This window comes from Antechinus flavipes, chromosome 1, assembly GCF_016432865.1.
Source record: "Antechinus flavipes isolate AdamAnt ecotype Samford, QLD, Australia chromosome 1, AdamAnt_v2, whole genome shotgun sequence".
Taxonomy (NCBI): Eukaryota; Metazoa; Chordata; class Mammalia; order Dasyuromorphia; family Dasyuridae; genus Antechinus; species Antechinus flavipes.
Genome location: NC_067398.1, coordinates 79,028,212 through 79,045,908, shown reverse-complemented (window position 1 = coordinate 79,045,908; position 17,697 = coordinate 79,028,212). Strand labels below are relative to the sequence as shown.

At 42.1% G+C, this 17,697-nt stretch overlaps 1 protein-coding gene across 2 annotated transcripts in view; it reads left to right on the top strand.

The window, feature by feature from the left end:
- CCM2 (CCM2 scaffold protein) overlaps positions 1-17,402 on the top strand; it is a 131,048-nt gene extending 113,646 nt beyond the window's left edge. For both annotated transcript variants that reach the window (XM_051984743.1, XM_051984752.1), the window contains exons 7-10: positions 5,849-5,906; positions 7,041-7,167; positions 8,975-9,113; positions 12,814-17,402. In XM_051984743.1, coding sequence (XP_051840703.1) covers positions 5,849-5,906; positions 7,041-7,167; positions 8,975-9,113; positions 12,814-13,094 — 605 coding nt within the window. In that variant the 3' untranslated portion in view covers positions 13,095-17,402. The remainder of the gene's footprint in view (positions 1-5,848; positions 5,907-7,040; positions 7,168-8,974; positions 9,114-12,813) is intronic.
- The last annotated feature ends 295 nt before the right edge of the window (positions 17,403-17,697 follow it).

The window sequence follows — 17,697 nt, the reverse complement described above, 5'->3', positions numbered from 1 at the left end:
GAAGTTACACAGTTCTTCTTGAAGAGTTTATATTCTAACAGCAGGAACTAATAATTAGAGTCTTACCTGGAAAGATAGAGGTTTTGTTAAAAAGGCAGGAGATAGTTGATTAATCATCTCTGTCCCAGCAGCAATGGTAGTATTGCTTTGATTGTTGCTTCCAGAGGCAAGGGGAATTTGCCTACCAGGGATAAAAAGATTATAGAGTATCTGCTTTCCTGTTTAAGGGGATGTGAGTATGGGAAGCTAGGAGAGAAGCGGAGGTAAAAGGGGATATAGCTATCCTTCATAGGCTGCAAAAAGACTTAGGCAACCTAATTCATTCCAGGAAAGATATTCAGACCATAAAAGTTCACTTTTACATAGCACCTTAAAGTTTGCAAAGCACTTTGCAATTATTTCACTTTATATTCACTTAAAATCCTGGGGAGTCAATAAGGGACTGAGATGTGACTGGCCCAGGGTCCCACAGTTAGAAAGTATCTGAGACTGGATTTGAATTCAGATCTTCCTGACTCTTAGTTACCATTATTTTCCCAAATAGTTGGATAGTCACTTTTGCCAGTTTGATGACAGTGAGATGAAATCTCAAAGTTGTTTTAATTGGAATTTCTTCATTATTAGTGACTTAGGTCATTTTTCCATACGGTCATAGATGGCTTATAATTCTTCTTTTGAAAACTTCCATAACCTTTGATGACTTATCTACTGGGCAAATTACTGAAATAAAATTATTAAAATTTTGAATCAGGGACAGTGCTTTCCTTTTGGTACATTCAGAAACTAAAGTGTTTTTTTCCATCATTCGTGTGAGCTTAGGTGAATTTGGAATTGGAGTAAACTGAGTTCAGATCCTGCTTCAGACAGTTACAAGCTGTGTGTGAATGGGCAAATCACTTAATCTCTGTTATCAACAGTTTCCTTCATCAGGTTAAAAAAGGGATAAAAATAGCAGCTACCTCACGTTGTTATTGAGAAACAAAGACTATAACAAGTAGAGTCTTTTGCCAACCTTAATTTGTTCTTTAAATCTTGGCTGGATTTTTTGTTTGTTTTTAAAAACAAATCCCAGTGACAGTAACCCCTGAATTTGAAGTTCTTATCCAAGCTCTATAAAAATATAAACTCACATGCTTTATAGACAGAGGCACAGCTTTATAAAGTATTAAAAGACCAAGCTAGACATCACAGAAGCTCAGGTCTGTTCATTTATCACCTATTTAAAGATTATCAGACATAGCTAAGGTTGTTTAAAATACATCATTAATTTTATTTGTTACAAAAAAGAGTTCGTTTGGGCTTAGAGGTGGGAATAGCAAAGGGGAAATGACCATAGTATAAAAACAAAAAGGCAAAAATAAAGTTTTGAAAAATCAATGAGCAACTAGCATTTTTTTAAACTAAAAATTTGTGTGCTGTGCACTGTTCTAGGAGCTGGGATTTATATTTGCATACAAAGATTGAGACAATCCCTACTCTTACATTCTAATGAGGAAACCATCTAGATTTTTCTCTGTCTATAAGTCTATCCATCTATCTTTGTATCTGTAGCTAATATTAGCTACATCTATTTCAGTCTATTTATATCTATGTTGTTTTCTTATTAGAACATATTCAGAATTTTCCTATATATACACACACATTACAAGGTTGTTGGAAAGGGAAATAAGTTTATTTATATGTCCAAAACATTTCAGATAAATTTTCTATAAATGTTATCTTCTAGACCTACAAGTTTCTCAAAGTATTCATTATCTGCCTCACACTCTTACTCTTGCCAGTAGAGGTCTGTCAAGGTATTGAACTGAGTGATAAAAACAAAATACAGCTTCAGCTCAGTTGATGAGCATTCATTTTGTTTTTACTTGTTTGCTATCACAAAAAGTTCTGGGTAGAATATTTCATTATACACGTGGCGTATTTATCCTTGAACTCAATTCGGATGCCACTAAGGAGGGGAGATGACTGGATTAAAAGGTATGAATTTTCCTGCATCATACTAAATTGTTTTCCAACTCTATCAGGAGTCATCTTTGCCAGCTTTTTCTGAGATGAAATCTCTAGAGTTCTTTTAACTTACATTTCTCTTATTATTAGTGATTAGAACCTTTTTTCAATATGGTCACAAATAGTTTACAATTCTTTGTAAAATCTCACATCCTTTGGCAGTCTGTTGGGGAGTAGCTCAGTCTTTAAGTGAACTACTTATATAGATTGGATAGCAAACTTTTTTCCTACTTAATTTTAACTTTTCACTTTTGTTTATTTTGGTTGTATTGATTTTGTTTGTACAAAAGATTTTTCTTTAATGTATACATTAAAAGTTGAATGTCTTGTTTTTTGTGTTGCCTGATTTGGTTATGAAGTTTCTCTCTTCCCTCTCTCCCTCAATTTTTTTTTTTAATGATGTGATGTTTTATAATCAGATAAATTAATCATTTAGAGCTTGTTGTGGCATATGATTGAAGATATTGAACTAAACTTATTTTCTGCTCTGCTGACTTTCATTTTTCCTATCAGTTGAATAGTACCACAGTAGTTAGTTTTCTTGAGTTTATCAAATACTGTGGTATTGAATTCATTTATTTCTGGATCTTACCTAGTCTATTGGATTAATTACTTGCAGGAGTTTCATCTGGAGTGGGAAATATGAAGTTATTGCAAACTCAAGAGATATCTTCTATCTTGAGTTAGCTAAAATCAAGAAGCAAGCCCTTTTGAAATTTCTTCTACGAAGCCCAAGATTTCTGACCTATTTTCTTTTGCAAATTCCAGATTATAAAAAACTGTGGGCAATTAGGTGGTGCAGTGGATAGAGCACCAGCCCTAAAGTCAGGAGGACCTGAGTTCAAATCTGGTCTCAGACACTTAATACATCCTCGCTGTGTGACCCTGAACAAGTCACTTAACCCCAATTACTTCAGCAAAAAACAAGCAAACAAAAACAAAAAAAACTGGAAGGTTGTTTTAATTTTACTTTTCTCCTATAAAATGATAACTAACTTATCAAAAAAAACTTACTACTTAAAAATTTTAGATTGTGATTCAATTTTTGTTTGTTCTTTAAATGATGGAATTCCTAATAAGTATTCTTAGTGAACTTCTTTCTTCTGTCCAAATTCTTTTGTAACTTTACCTTAGCTTTTCCCTTCATGTTCTCACGTATATTATTTATGCTGTTTTTCTTGCCCACACTATACATTGATGTCTTTATTGGACTTCTCTGACACTTCCTCAAAGGCCCCAATCAAGAGATAGCTCCTCCTTGAAGCTTGACCGACATTTTATTATCTAAAATTCCTCTGGATTTCTCTAATCAGCACTTAAAATTTGTCGTGTACAACCTAATACTAAACTATATTCCTTTGTGGAGGAATGTGAGTCCTATCTCAGTTATCACTAAGCATTTGTTAAGAGCCTTCTATGTGCCACGCATTGAACTTATACTGACTCTACAAATATAAAAGTGAAGTAGTCCGTCCCCCCCCCCCCTTATATTTTGTCTGGTGGGACAGCAGGTTCACATAAAAATATACTTGAAGTAAATGGAAAGTGATTTTTTTTTATTCATCAGTCTTTATTAAAATATTTTCTTACTTAGCTCAAGTTCATGCAACTTAATGAACAAAGATCAAAGGCTACAAATAGATCGTTTACTTTTAAAACTTGAACTTCTCAGTATGCTTAATTTTTTTTAATTAAAGGTTTTTGTTTACAAAACAGATGCATGAGTAATTTTTCCAACATTGACCCTTGAAAAAACCTTTTGTTCCAAATTTTTCTCTCCTTCCACCTAGCTGACAATCCATGTTAAATATGTGGAAATACATGTTAGAACCAATTTATGTGTACATATTTATACAGTTATCTTGTTGCACAAGAAAAATCAGATCAAGAAGGAAGGAAAAGAAAAACTGAGAACACAAAGTGCAAGTAAATGACAACAGAGAGAGTGAAAATGCTATGTTGTATTCCACACTCTGTCCCCATGGTTATCTCTCTAGGTATAGATAGTTCTCTTTATTACTAAACAAGTGGAACTGGTTTGAATCCTCTCATTGTTGAAAAACGTCATGTCCATCAGAATTGATCATTGTATAATCTTCTGCCATGTACAATGACCTCCTGTTCTGCTCATTTCATTTAGTGTCAGTTCATGTAGGTCTCTCCTGGTCTCTTTGAAATCATCCTGCTGGTCATTTCTTACAGAACAATAGTATTCCATAGCATTCATATACCACAATTTATTCAGCCATTCTCCAATTGATGGGCAACCACTCAGTTGTGGAAGGTGATTTTTGAAAGGGAGAGTACTGGAAGCTGTGGGGGTCTGAACAAAGATTTCTTATAGAAGGTGGCTAAGTCTTATGGGAAAATAGAGATTCTAAGAGGTAGAAGTAAGAAGGGAGCACACTCTAGGTATGGATGGTAGGAAATAAAGTGTCACTTATGAGGAACAGTTGTGAACTGGGTCTAACCATTTGGAGCAATTTGGAACTATAAAACTCTGTATATGCTTTGATCCAATAATAATTCTATTGGTAAGTCAGTACCCCAAAGAGACAAAAGAAAAAGGGAAAGGACCTATATGTGCAAAAATATTTATAGCTGCTCCTTTTGTGGTGACAAAGATTTGGAGCCTGAGGAGGTGCCTATCAAATTGGGGAATGGCTAAATAAGTTGGGATATATAATTGTGATGGAATTACTATATTGCTATAAGATACGATGAGGGAGGGGCAGTTAGATGGTGCAGTAGATAGAGTGCTATCCCCGAAGTCAAAAGGACCCGAGTTCAAATCTGGCCTTAGACACTAAATATTTCCTAGCTATGTGACTCTGGGCACTTAACCCCAATTGCTTCAGAAAAAAAAAAAAAGGAAAAAAAGAAATGAGGGAAATTATTTCAGAAAAACCTGAGAAGTAAAGTGAGCAGAACCAGAAGATCATTGTACACAGTATAAACGGCAGAATTATAACCATGATCAATTGTGAGTAGTTTAGTTATTTTATCAATACAGTGATCCAAGACAAATCCAAAGGACCCATGATGAAAAATGTAGTCCATCTCCATAGAGCTAACTGATGAACTCTGGTGCAGATTGAAGCATACTTGTTAAACTTTGTTTTTCTTGCCTTTTTTTTTTTTTTTTTTTTTTTTTTTTTGCAACATGGCTAATATGGAAATTCTTTTGTATGACTCCACATGTATAATTGATATATTGCTTGTATTCTCAATGGATGGGGGAGGGGCTGGAGGAAAGGCAAGTTTGGACCTTAAAATGTAAAAATGAATAAATAAATGATTGAGGCAGAAATTGTGGGCTTGGGCCAGGTTGTGAAATATCTTGGATACCACAAAGGAGAATTTATATTTGATCCTAGAGTTTATTGAGTAAGGCAGTGATGTGGTCAGACTTAGGTCCTTCCCTGCACAACTTTGTACCCTCCACAGAGCGTGGTAGAGTGACTTGTAGGTAATAGACACTCAATAAGTATTTGTTGCAATCATGTCAGTTGAAGTTTGTTAGCTATATACAAGGCACTGGTCTAGACCCAGGGGCAACAAAGCCAAAAATGAAGCAGCCCCTTCCACCAAGGGGCTTACGGCTTGTGGTCTGTTGGATAGGGCAGACATACCATTTGCACAGTTCAGTATATTCAAGATAATATTTGGAGGAAGAAAAGGGGGTGGGGGGTACAGAGAGGGAATTGGGGAGAAACACCCCAAGGAAAGACATCTCTTTAGCATAAAGCTAAGTACTCCAAGATCCATCCAGGACTTACTGACAACTTGAGAAGTACATTCTCAGACCCAGCTTTAAAAGTTTATTCCATTTTCCTTGCAGATGACTCTTCTACGAAAGTGGACATGAAAGAGGCCTACGAAAGTGAAGCAAGTCCTTTGTGAGTAGATACTATACCCCAAATTCTGTACTGACCCTTGGAAGCGATGCCAGGCCAGGGCCATCTGGCAGTGGGGATGCTCTTCTTCGCGCCTTTTCCAAGCGTTCTCCTGATACATTGTTGGTTGAACAAACTTAGGGCAGAATTTAACAGCCTACATCATGTGCCATCTCTCATGCCTAAAGATGACATCATTTATCTGCTGCCATTAGGCTATATATTCTTAACTGTCTCCAAGAGCAGCCACTTTCTCCCCAATCTGCCCCTTCCCCCCCCCCCCATGTTCATGCCATCCTGGGCCAGCACTCTGGGTCCTTTCAGCCAAGAATGCTCCTACCTGAAGACAGCCATCTTCCCTGTTACCATCCTAAAAGTTAGATCTATCATGAAGTTGCAAAAGTCTCTGGTATGTAAAGTTACCCAAACCCGTTTGGAATCCAAAGGAGCATTTTTACCCTGTCAGGTGCACTCTGGCCTGACACAAATAGCCAGTGTGCCTGCTTTGTGGCATGGCAGCCGGCTGTGGGCCCTTCCCGCTGCATGAACCTACGCAGATGCCCCATCCCCAGCCCACACGTGCCCCGAATAGCTCGATAGCTCATGTTCAGAGCCTGATGAAGGTGGCGAGGCTCCGAATGGGGTGAGAGGAGGCGTGGATGCCGAGCCCACGCACAGGGTCAAGGCGACTGGTTCCAAAGTAGTGTTCTTAATCCACAAGCCCCAACACTGAATGTTGCACATTGCCCCCAAGTTAAGAGAGCCTTTTCTTGGAGTTTAAGGACCATTCCTGTCTTACTTTCACTTTATTCTCCTTCACACCTCTCAGGTTTTAGCCATGCTGGACAGCTGCTCTTGGCTGGCCTGGGGACACTCACATAGGCCATCTTCCACGCTGGGCGTGAGTGTTTGTGTCTCTGCCTGGCCAGAGAGCGGCTTGCTCCTCTCTGCGCTCATACACAGACAGGCACAGCTTCTCTTTCCTTACCCAGCTCTAAGCACCTGCAGGCAGAAAGTTTTCCCCTGTTTCTATCTGACATGCACCGTGCCTTCCAAAGCACCCTAGATATTTGTTAAGTTTAATCAGCTCATTAAGCGCCAGACTTTGATCACATGTATATGTTGTTGCCGTTTCAGCTTGGTTTTGAATACAGGGGGCACCTCATCCTCTTCCTTCACACAGCCATCTCCTCACATCAAGACGGTCAGCGAGAGCGAGCTGAGCACCACAGCCTCCGAACTGCTGCAGGATTACATGATGACGGTACGCCTCTACTCCGAATCCCCCTCCCCCTGGGACCAGGGCAGCCTTGTTAATGCTCAGTCACGTTGGGGTTCAGGCAAAAGATGCAAAGCAAACAGTCGGAGGTGTTTAAAGGTGAAACACAGCCCGACCCTCATCGGCCTTGTCTGCCAAGACACAGGGGCCAGGGTTAGAGTGGGGGATGGGATGAGCTCAAGAAGTATGGCTGTCCTTCTTCAGGACACAGAGCTTCCTCACAGAAGAACGTTGTGGCTGATTGGCTTAGTTGGGCAATAGATCATTGCCTTCTGGAGGAACTGACCATTGACAGCTAGGTTCAGGGAGTAGAAGATAAAAAAGAAGAGAGATAATTTGAAGGGTAGGGAAACAGAGTTAATGAAAATAGCATAAATTAGCTAGAAAGAACACTACATAAAAGAAGGCTTTATTCTGAATATTCTGAATTTCATCACCTTATCACAACTAAAACAGAATCCTTGTCCCTAATTAATGCAGGGGTAAAAATAGTTACTGATGAGTTAGAGTGAGTACCAAGTCATACCCCAAATTTCTCATTTCATTCATTTTACTGCCAGACTAAATGAAAAATAGTAAGTTTCGGGTTGGGGAGTAGAGAGGAGTTGTTGGAACTGGTTGCACTTTGGCAATTTCAATATTTATAAATCTGGTCTAGCAAATCCATCAGTCCATACTTGACCAGAGAAGTCTGAGGCCTTGTGGTAAAGATGGACTTTTGCCTGAGGATAAAACAGGTTGACATCTCGGGATTTGGTGGATGCCCCCCACCTCACTACTTTTTCTCCATTCTTTCTGTACTCTGTAAGAAAAGCTGACCTTGAAAGATTTCTTCTTCTAGAGACATGTAGTGCAAACATCAAAACAGGAGCTAAGAATGTACAACCATGTTTGTTTTGCTGTAAGACTTAAGGGCACAAAACAGTGAATACAGAAATATTATGTTGGGAATAATGATACCCAGTTTACCTATTAATTTCTCTTCTTTTTTCCTGTGTGACCTTGGGCAGCATCCTCTCTAGATCTTAGCTTCCTTCTCTGTAAAATGGAGGCCTTCCCCTTCTGATCTATAGCTGTGCTGCCATGATTCTATAAACCAGTTTTCTGTTAGCCCCCAAATTCATTTCATCTGACTTGTGTGTTCTCACCATTTTTCCAATGAAATTCACTGGTCATTCTCCCATTAATGATAAAAGTTCTAGCACCTTCTACAAAATGATTTACTCCAATGGAAAGCCAAGCCTTTGGCTTTCTCCTCTATTTCCCAAGCGAGGCCCTTTCCCCAAGGATTCTACTTGCTTAACCAGGGAAGCATTGAGGGTCGAGAGAGATTGGCACCATCTCAAGTCAACTTTCAGTTTACATGAATGAAAGAAAAAGCATGTGCTTAGCACTCGGGCCAAGTCTGGGAAATTTTGCCTCTTTGTCCCCATATTTTGTCCTGGTCTGACAATGACACGGATTTTCTTGTGGTTCTTTTTTGGGTGCAATTTCCAAGTAGTTCAGTTATAAGGTGAGGAAAAAGGGAGAGGGAAATTGGAGTCATTTCTGATATATTCTGAGGTTTAGTACTTCCTTAGAAATAAATAGTATTTAGGACCTTATTTTTCTCTTCTTCTACATAATTTTTTTTAGTAAAAAAGTCATCTTCATGTATCTCCAGACTTCCTGACTTAGCTCTAATTGTCATGGTGTTGACAAGACACCATAAGCATTTAATTGGGTAATCACAGTTTTGCTTCTCTCTAGTGGTGACTAATGGCACTGGTCTTTGGTTATGTTCTCTTGGCAGCTGAGAACCAAGCTGTCATCCCAGGAGATTCAGCAGTTTGCCATGCTGCTGCATGAGTACCGAAATGGGGCCTCTATTCATGAGTTTTGCATCAACCTACGGCAACTTTATGGAGATAGCAGGAAGTTCCTGTTGCTAGGTGAGCTGGAAAGGCTTTTTATGTAAATGGTAACAATAGAGTGTGTATGTCTGTGTCTGTGTCTGTTGTCCCATGGTCCTGCCTAACCTTTTTCAAAGAGTCAAGAAGTTTGGCCATCGAATGATAAATTTTTCAGCCTCAGTAATTCATGAAAGGGTCTTTCCCAGGAAGATTCAGAGGTTGGGAAGAGGAAGTTCCTGGTTGGGAGGGGAAGAGAGGAGGGCAGGCAGAGAGATTGTGATCCTGAGCCAATAGCTGTCTCTCCATGTGTCTCACTTGCCAGCCAGTCTTGGTTGATGGGATGGAATCATTTCTATAGGACAAGAGTTCCAAACCTGGGAAATATTTTAAACCTCATTTGTGAGGCAAGCTATCTTAAGAATGGGTAGAAACAAGTCCTCTATGGACTCTCCAATGTATCTTCCTCCCAAATTTAGCTGCCCGTTTTTAAAAAGTAAAAGATGCTTTCCATTTAAATAATACTGTTACCTTTTCTACTTATTTCATTCATCTGTGCAATCCCTCTAGGAGATACTTGGGTCACACATTTAATAATCCCACTTTATAGATGAAGAAACTGAAGCTCTTAGAACTTAGTGCCTTGCCAAAGGTCAATGGAACTCATCTTCTGAGTTAGATTTGGAATCTGCATCTTGGAACTCTCAGGTTGTCTTTCCTCATGGAATTTGGCTCATGGAATATCAGGGCATTGCTTGGCTGCAGACATGCTTACCATTATGGAATTAAGTAGCACTCAAACTAGTCTTGTTACTTGTTGATATTTTTCAGCATTAAGAAATTATTGTCTTGTAGTGGGAATAAGAAGTAAAGCTCCATATTAGGAGCCTTAGCTTGAGTCCCAGTTCTACCACTGATTACCTCAGGAAACTTCTTAATCTCTCAGTTTCCTAACTTATGAAATGGGTTTAAAGTAGAACAGCTTTGCAAAGAGAGTCAGCAATTGATTACGTGCCTAAGCCCAAGAACCTGTTTTTGCTAAGCTCAGCAAGATCCATCACCAGAAGTTAGCCATTGGTGATCACTGGGTCTCACAAAATAGGCCACCTACTCTTGGAGAGTTTGTTGTCTGTCATTGCCTATGAACAGCCCCTATGAGCAGCTCCACGGAGCATGGAACTGTTACTGCTGATAGGTCTGCCTGGAGACCTCTGGGGCCCTCAGTATCTCTCTGGGGTCCCAGCCTCTGCAGAGGGAAGCAGCACTGATCGTTAGCTCCAGCTCAGGGAAAAAGGGTCTCAACGGTAGCAAAGAAGGGGGAAAGAACTCTGAACACCCAGCCACATGAGTGACCAGAAGTCTTCAAGACCAGGTTAATCTGGCACCTAATCAGAGCCTTGGGGATCATATAATCTCAGCAATATCTAGCTCTGTATTGTGTGCCACTCTCTGCTACCCAGACCATAGCCTCTATCAGACATCCAAGGCATTTCCAGTGATATGTATCAATAGGAGTAGATCTCCATACTGTGAAACCTTTTGATTTTTTATAAAGATCAAGGCACCCCCTTCTTCAAGAAACCTCCTTCCAACTACTCTAGCCTATGTAAAGTATTTCTTTCTTGGAAATCTCTTGCCATTTGTATCTGTATCATCTTGATTCTATATTTTTATATTGTTTTCTATTTCAAATGTTTTATTGCCTGTTATGAGTCACTAAGATTCTGAGCTTCTTGAGCCCACCTTCCTTCTTCCCAAATATTTAACACTTCCTAAATACTTAACATGGCTGAACACATAGTAGGCATAATAAATATTTCTTGAGTTAAATTCCTAGGAGTGTCCAAGAAGACCAGAGATACACCTAAACCTAATTTCTATGGAAAGTGAAAAAATAGATCCTACCAGGGAAGTCAGCTCTTAGAAGTGAATTAGTAATGAAGAAGGTCTCACAGGGACCTGGGATTAAAAAATGAGCCACCTGGATAAAATTAAGGGGCACCACATAAGTGGGCCTGAAAAGGTTTTGCTATTTTTTCAGATGTTCAGCAATCAGTTTATTAAGTTTTCCTACTTTGAGCAATCTTACCTGGTACATTTAAATCTGACTTATTTTTCAAATTTTGATTTTCACTCCACTACTCCAGAATCATCTACTGTTTAAAGTAAGATGTACCTGTAATCATTTCAGTGGTATCTATACTCTAATTAATTAGACTCTGCTTAGCTTAGTAATGGTACTGTTTTAACCATCAGAGGGAGCTCTTGTTCCCATAATACAATAGAAATTCTGTGGAAATGCAACTTGAGCTAAAAGTAAAATAAGTAATCAGGCCAGAACCTCACCTTTGCAGATTTCATGCTCTCTTGCAAATTAATGGAACTTTTCACCAATATTAATACACTAACAGATCATGGAAAAGGGGTGATTGTTTTTGCATATCTATTTCTTTGTTCAGTGAATCATGAAATGGGAGGGAATGGTAGGGGGGGCGCGTAGATGTCTTGCAGTCATGGGTGGGAGCAGTTCCCACTTGACTTGTTTTTTAGCAGCATATCCCAAGCCCATGTTGAGGCTGGGCTTGTAGATGGTAACAGAACTAGGGTGTTTCACCAAGATATGGCAATGAAGCTCTAACTAGTTTTGTATAAGATTGACCTCTTGCTAGATGCTACTTTAACAGATGGTGATTGGTAGCTTGTGGTAAGAGACTCTGTGGCCCCCAAAGCAGCCAGCTCCCTTCCTCTCAGCCTTTCTTTCTCCACCTGGTGTTTAGCATCTTTGATAGAAACCACCACAACCTAGGCTAATATGGCAGAGGGCAAAGTGGAGGAAATATGGACCTGCCCTAGGATGGTGGAAGGGTTTAGAGTTAACCCCTGAGGCCATGCACATGCCAGAATGACCCCTCTCTTTCCTAGTCTGTAAAATGAAAATCAGCTTTATCAAGACATTGAGAATTATTAGTAATATTTTGCCCAGTCTGTAAGATACCTCTTAAAGAAACCCAGAGTAAGGTCTCATATCCAGTAGCCAGGTGTGATATTTCAATCACAGTAGGGTTTGGATCACAGACCCTGGGTCCTTTGCCCAAGGGTCCTTACTTCCGCAGACAAGTACACTAACCTAGAGAAAGGGCGCAGTGTCCTGGAAACTATTGGACCAGGAGTCCAGAGACCTGGGTTCAGATGCCAGCTCTGGGATTAGGCACAAGGCCCTGCCTTTCTTTGAGCCTCATTTGTCTTGTTTGAGCTGATGAAGGTAACCACCTTCCTCACCAGATTTGTCTGAGAAAAGCTCTTTGTGGAGCATGATGGGTCATATAGCCAGGAGCAATGATTACTGAGTTGTTGGGAGGGAAACTGTGACTGCCAGATACCCTCCAGTATTGCTAAGTTAAGGGAGTTTGGCTCTGCCTTGTGCCTGCGGAGCTCGACTTTGGGCCTGACCCTCCCTCTCGGGCCTCAATTTTATCATCTGTAAAGCCAGTGGGACTAAGTAACCCTTCCGATTCTAAATCCTTTGAAATCCTGGTTCCTCTCCTCCCCCTTGTCACAGACTTACTTCTGTTTTCCATTCCTCTTGGGATGTTCACATTCTGTCCTGTCCCTCCCTAGGTGCACCTGTCTCCTACAGTGCTAGAGACAGGACAGTGGCTCAGAGGTAGAAGTTCTGAAGCACTAGTGAGTGTTACTCGTCCTTCCCATTTCCCCCCACTTCATTCTGTCCATTCTATGCCAGGTCTGAGGCCTTTCATCCCAGAAAAAGACAACCAACATTTTGAGAACTTTTTGGAAACGATCGGAGTCAAGGATGGCCGGGGCATCATCACCGACAGCTTTGGAAGGTACCGGCGGGCAATGAGCACCACATCCAATTCGACCACCAATGGGAATGGAGCCGCAGGCAGCTCAGATGACCAGTCTGCGCCATCCGAAGGGGATGAATGGGACCGCATGATCTCTGATATCAGCAATGACATTGAGGCCCTTGGCTGCAGCATGGACCAGGACTCTTCATGAGAAAAAAGCCTGGAGGAGGGGAGGAGAAACAGCTCTCATGCCTACAAGGGACCTTCCCCTCCTTCTGGCTCTCCCTCCCCCGTAGCTGTCGTCCCAATCCTCAGAAAAGGTTCTAGGGGACCAGCCGTCATGTTGAATCCCTTGTTTCCTTCACTGTTGGTGGGAATCAGGAGGGTGTCATTAGATAGCATGGATGAGCTAGGACCCTTCTACTGTGAAGAAATGAATTTGTGCCAGGATTGGGGGCCAGGAATATGGGAGAGCTTTGCAGTTGTCCAAACTGTCCATGTTCCTTGCTCCCACCCTCTACCCAGAAGGTGCCTGGGTGGAAGTGTGTCAACCAAGGTATGGCAGAAGGATGGGGAAAGGAGCTGACTTTGTGAAGAAGTGGCTCACTTTGGTTCCTCTGGACAGTTTACCGTTTTGCACATGATGTTCCTGTTGTAACTCTCAGAGACCTTTTTTGAAAAATGAAGTTTATCACAATGTGAATAATTTAAACCTCTTGTTGTCAGACACATTTCTAGTCTAAATGGGGAGATTGTATGTGCCAAGAGAAGTACATTTTAGGTATAGGCATTTCCCATTTTAAATGGTTGCCCAGGGCTATCTGGAGTATGGCACTGGGGAGTTTTCACTGACTTCTGCCCCCATCAGTCCGCAGCACTAATAAGATCTCATGTGCCAAAGAGGGGAGAATGCTGTTATCTCTGTTCCCTGAGAATATCCCAGCCCCATTTATTTATGCCTAGGAGACACCTGTTCCTGGAGAATAGGGGCTTGGTCAGGGTGGGGCCAGGAGAGAGCTTATTTGGTGGTGGGGCAGTCTCCACTCCCTTCTTTGGCACAGCAGTTCCCTGGAGGCCCTGCTGCTTCCTGGAGTGGGCAGGAGAAGGCGTGGGAGGGATAGGAGGGCTCTAAGGAAGTGCTGGATTTCAGTGCAAGGAGCTCCTCGGGCTGGCTTGTTCTGGTTGTTCCTTATTAGGACTGGGGGTGAGATGGTGGCAGTCCATAGGATCGGTGGTCAGGGTTCTCTGAGGGACAAGGAGATAGAAGGAAGTGGAAGACCAAATCACCTTCAGTTAACTGGGTGGCTTTACCTTTGCATGAGGTATATAATATAATGTATATGTAGTGTAAATATGCTCTTATAAATACACCTATTTTTTTAATCCATATGCCATACTGATACCTGCTTGGGAAGCCAGCCTTCCCAGGGTGGTAGGACTTGCTGTTCTCCTGGAGTAATAGCCTATTCCTTAATTTATACTAGGGTTATATTTTTTACTCATTTTTAGATAAAGCTTCCCGAGAATTTGCTAAGGGACAGTCACAGCTCTCTTTTCATTCTAGGGTAAAGCTCTTAGTGCATAGCAGTCTTCTCCGATGCTTTCCCAGGAAGATTCAGTCCAGCAACTCCTTGCGACTCCCTTGTGCTTTTTTCCATGTATTTCTCCCCCTCCACCCCCCCCCCCCAATCATCTCACCATACTCCTTCTTCACTGTCTCATTCTCCTGCTTTTGTTCTCTTTGCCCTGGCCTCCCCCTCCCTTTTACATGTGAGCATCGGTGAGGGCCTGGCCGGCCATCTCTAACCTTTGTGCATGTTAGGTAGCTGTGAAGGAGGCTCACAGTTTCTACTTCTGTGCCTCGTTGCTCTGTATCTGTGTGGATGGCCTTCGCCCAGGCTAGCACCCAGTCCCCAGCCCAGACCTTTACCATTTGAAGTAGCATTTTTGGACATAGGATCGGGGATTGAGAGCTGGACGGGGCCTTCAGGGTCATCTGATCAGTCTCTTCCTCAGTAAAATGAAGCACTTGAAGACCACAAAAGTTAAATGGCTTGTCCAAAGTTACCTACTCAGTGAGTAGCCAGAGACTAAGGACCACAGGCTCCAGATCCAGCATTATTTCTGCTTCACCACACAGCCTCCCCGCCATAATCCGATGAATCCAGTGGATCCTGGGCTCTCGGACGGGCCAAAGTAAAACCGGCCCGAGATAAAGGTTCATTCTTCTTGGGGAGGGGAAAGGGTCATCATGCCAGGGCTGAATCTCAAAAGCTAAGCCAAGGTAGCAGTGTGGATATTTTTCATTTTGATTCCCCTGTTTGGAGGGGCAGGATTACTGAGAACTCATGGGTATGTGCTAACTCCTCCCCATTCTTTGCCTCCTCTCATAGACCTTCCTCCCTTCCTTATCCTGGGGCCTCTCATTGATAACTACAATCTCAAGCACTTCCTGTTTAACCATGAGCTTCTTTCCCCAAGATGGAAAGCTTCTCTGCCTATTCATCTCAGTCCCTGTGGTAGTTCTCAGGTAAATTTCACAGAGAAGGTAGATAAATATGAAATCTAGATTTAAATTGAAAACTCTACCTTGGTGTGGGCTGCACATTTCAGCACTATTTTATCTATGCATCCCCACTAACTTCCTGTCTCCTAGGAGTGCTCCTCACTCAGCAGTTGCAGTGGTACCTCTGGCACTGACCCAGAATTTTCACTTCCACAGGGAAAGTGGTAATGGTGCCTAAAGTTCAGGAGAGGAGTCAGCTCTGAAGGGAGGAGAGAGGAAGAATCATAATCCATTAAACTACCTAATCTTTCTGGAAACATCTTAGATTCAGCCTTCTCTGAGTCAGATAGGAACCATTACTCAGGCTCATCCTTGCCTGAGCTACAGAGATTTAAAATCCCAAAGCCCTTCCTGTGGTTGGGGAGGAAGAATACAGAGTAGCAACAAATACCCCCAAAGCTCCATCTGGACTTAAGCTCTTTAGAGATTTCCAGCATGGCTGTCCTAGGGGTGCCAATTACATTATCTTTCCCTTTCTGTATTATACACCTCAAGGTTTTGGGGGTTGGGATGGGGAGGGGGCAGTGGCAAATGTTCTTCACAGTGAATTGGGCATTTGATTCCGTTGTCTGCAGTTGCCAGTAAGAAGTTACCAGTGCCATTAGCTCCAACCTAGTTACTAGCTAAGATCCTTTAGCCAGACTAGAGTCCCTGTGATCAATTGTTTCTGTCATACAGAATAATGGGCAAGGGGACAGTTCCTTCCTTCTGCCCAAAGCTAGAGCCTAACAGCTCTTAACACAGAGTTGAGCTAAATCCTTTTTGACCGTGCATATGCAATGCTCTCCTAGGGCACTGAAACTCAGAGAGAATGAAAGTAGGAGGGTGGGGACAAAGAATCTTGCCCTTCTGGAGATTCTGCTCCCCCCACGGCTTGAGGCAAAGCTGGATGAGATCTCTCCCACTTTAAGCAAAATATGAAAAGCCAATTTGACAATGAATAAATTAGAGCATGGCTGTTCACTTTAGAGAGGATTCCTCTTATTAGTAAGCTTCCCTGGTGCATTTAAGATAGGATATAATTCACAGAAATTGGATTAACACAAAGTTCATAGCACCTAGCATAGTGCTGGTCACATGGTAGATGCTTTGATATATACTTTTGGGGTGGTTGGTTATTTGGAGTGATCAACTCATTGGGGGTGTAAATGAGGGTACCTGTGTTGCTGGTGGATCCTTACCAAAACCCCAGCTTGCTAGGGGCTTCCCCAAAACTTTGGCCATTAGAATTGTTAGTGCCTTTGACGTCACCGCACTGGAATTAGTATACGTTCAGCTGACAAAGCTCAGGCCGTGACAGGTTGGAGATGATTTTCCAGAACTGACTTCAGGGACTTGCCTGTTACACCTGTAGCCTTTTTTCATGTGCCGAGCGACGTGACTCAAGAAGAGCTGCAGTATTTTTGTATTGGTGGCCATGGATTACTGGTCACTGAGCACAGAGTTCTCTGAATACTGGGCTATTTGAATAATTGTCTTCCTCTCTCCCCACCGCCATGTCCTTCCCTGGCCCAGCCTTGACCAGGACTCAGTAAGTTTTTGAAACTGAAATTTGTCCCCAGTGCCATGCCTGGGGAGTGAAAGGGGGTGGGGGGAGGGTGGGGATTGGATGGGAGAGATGCCTTTATTTTTTATATGGTCTCTAGATTTATATACAAAGGTAATTTGCCCTGTGGGCTTCTGGGAATGGGGACAAATCAGGGCCCTAGAGTTTGAAAGTACTTCAATCTCCCCAAGTGGGCTTCATGCTGGTGGGGCTGAGAGGCCTTTGGCCTCTGACACAGTCACCTGAGCCATTAGACATGTCCTTGAGCTTTTGTGTGGGGTTGTGGGAGGTGGGGGGCAGCTGTGTGTATGACATGATGTTCCTCACCTCATTTGTACACGGTTTTGTATGTATGCTTTCTGTATGGAGTATTTGTTACAGGTAAATATATTCCAGCACCCAACCTAGCCCTGCTTCTTTTCCTGAAGTCCCATCCCGCCATTGTCGTCCAAGAAGTGACCTTTGGGTTGTGGTGTGTAGGCCACCAGTCTATAACGGGAACAGTCCTTCACAGTTGTTCCGTCCACCCCCTCATTGGTAAAAGGAGGCCATTGAGGCCCAGTGACTTCATCCCTAAGGTCCCACCAGGTAGTAAGCTGAAGGGCCAGAATTGGAGCCCCAAAACTGAAATCCAGTAGATCCAAGTAGGGTCCTACCCAATCTGGACTTAAATCAAGGGGGAATACAAAGGCTCAGTAGAGG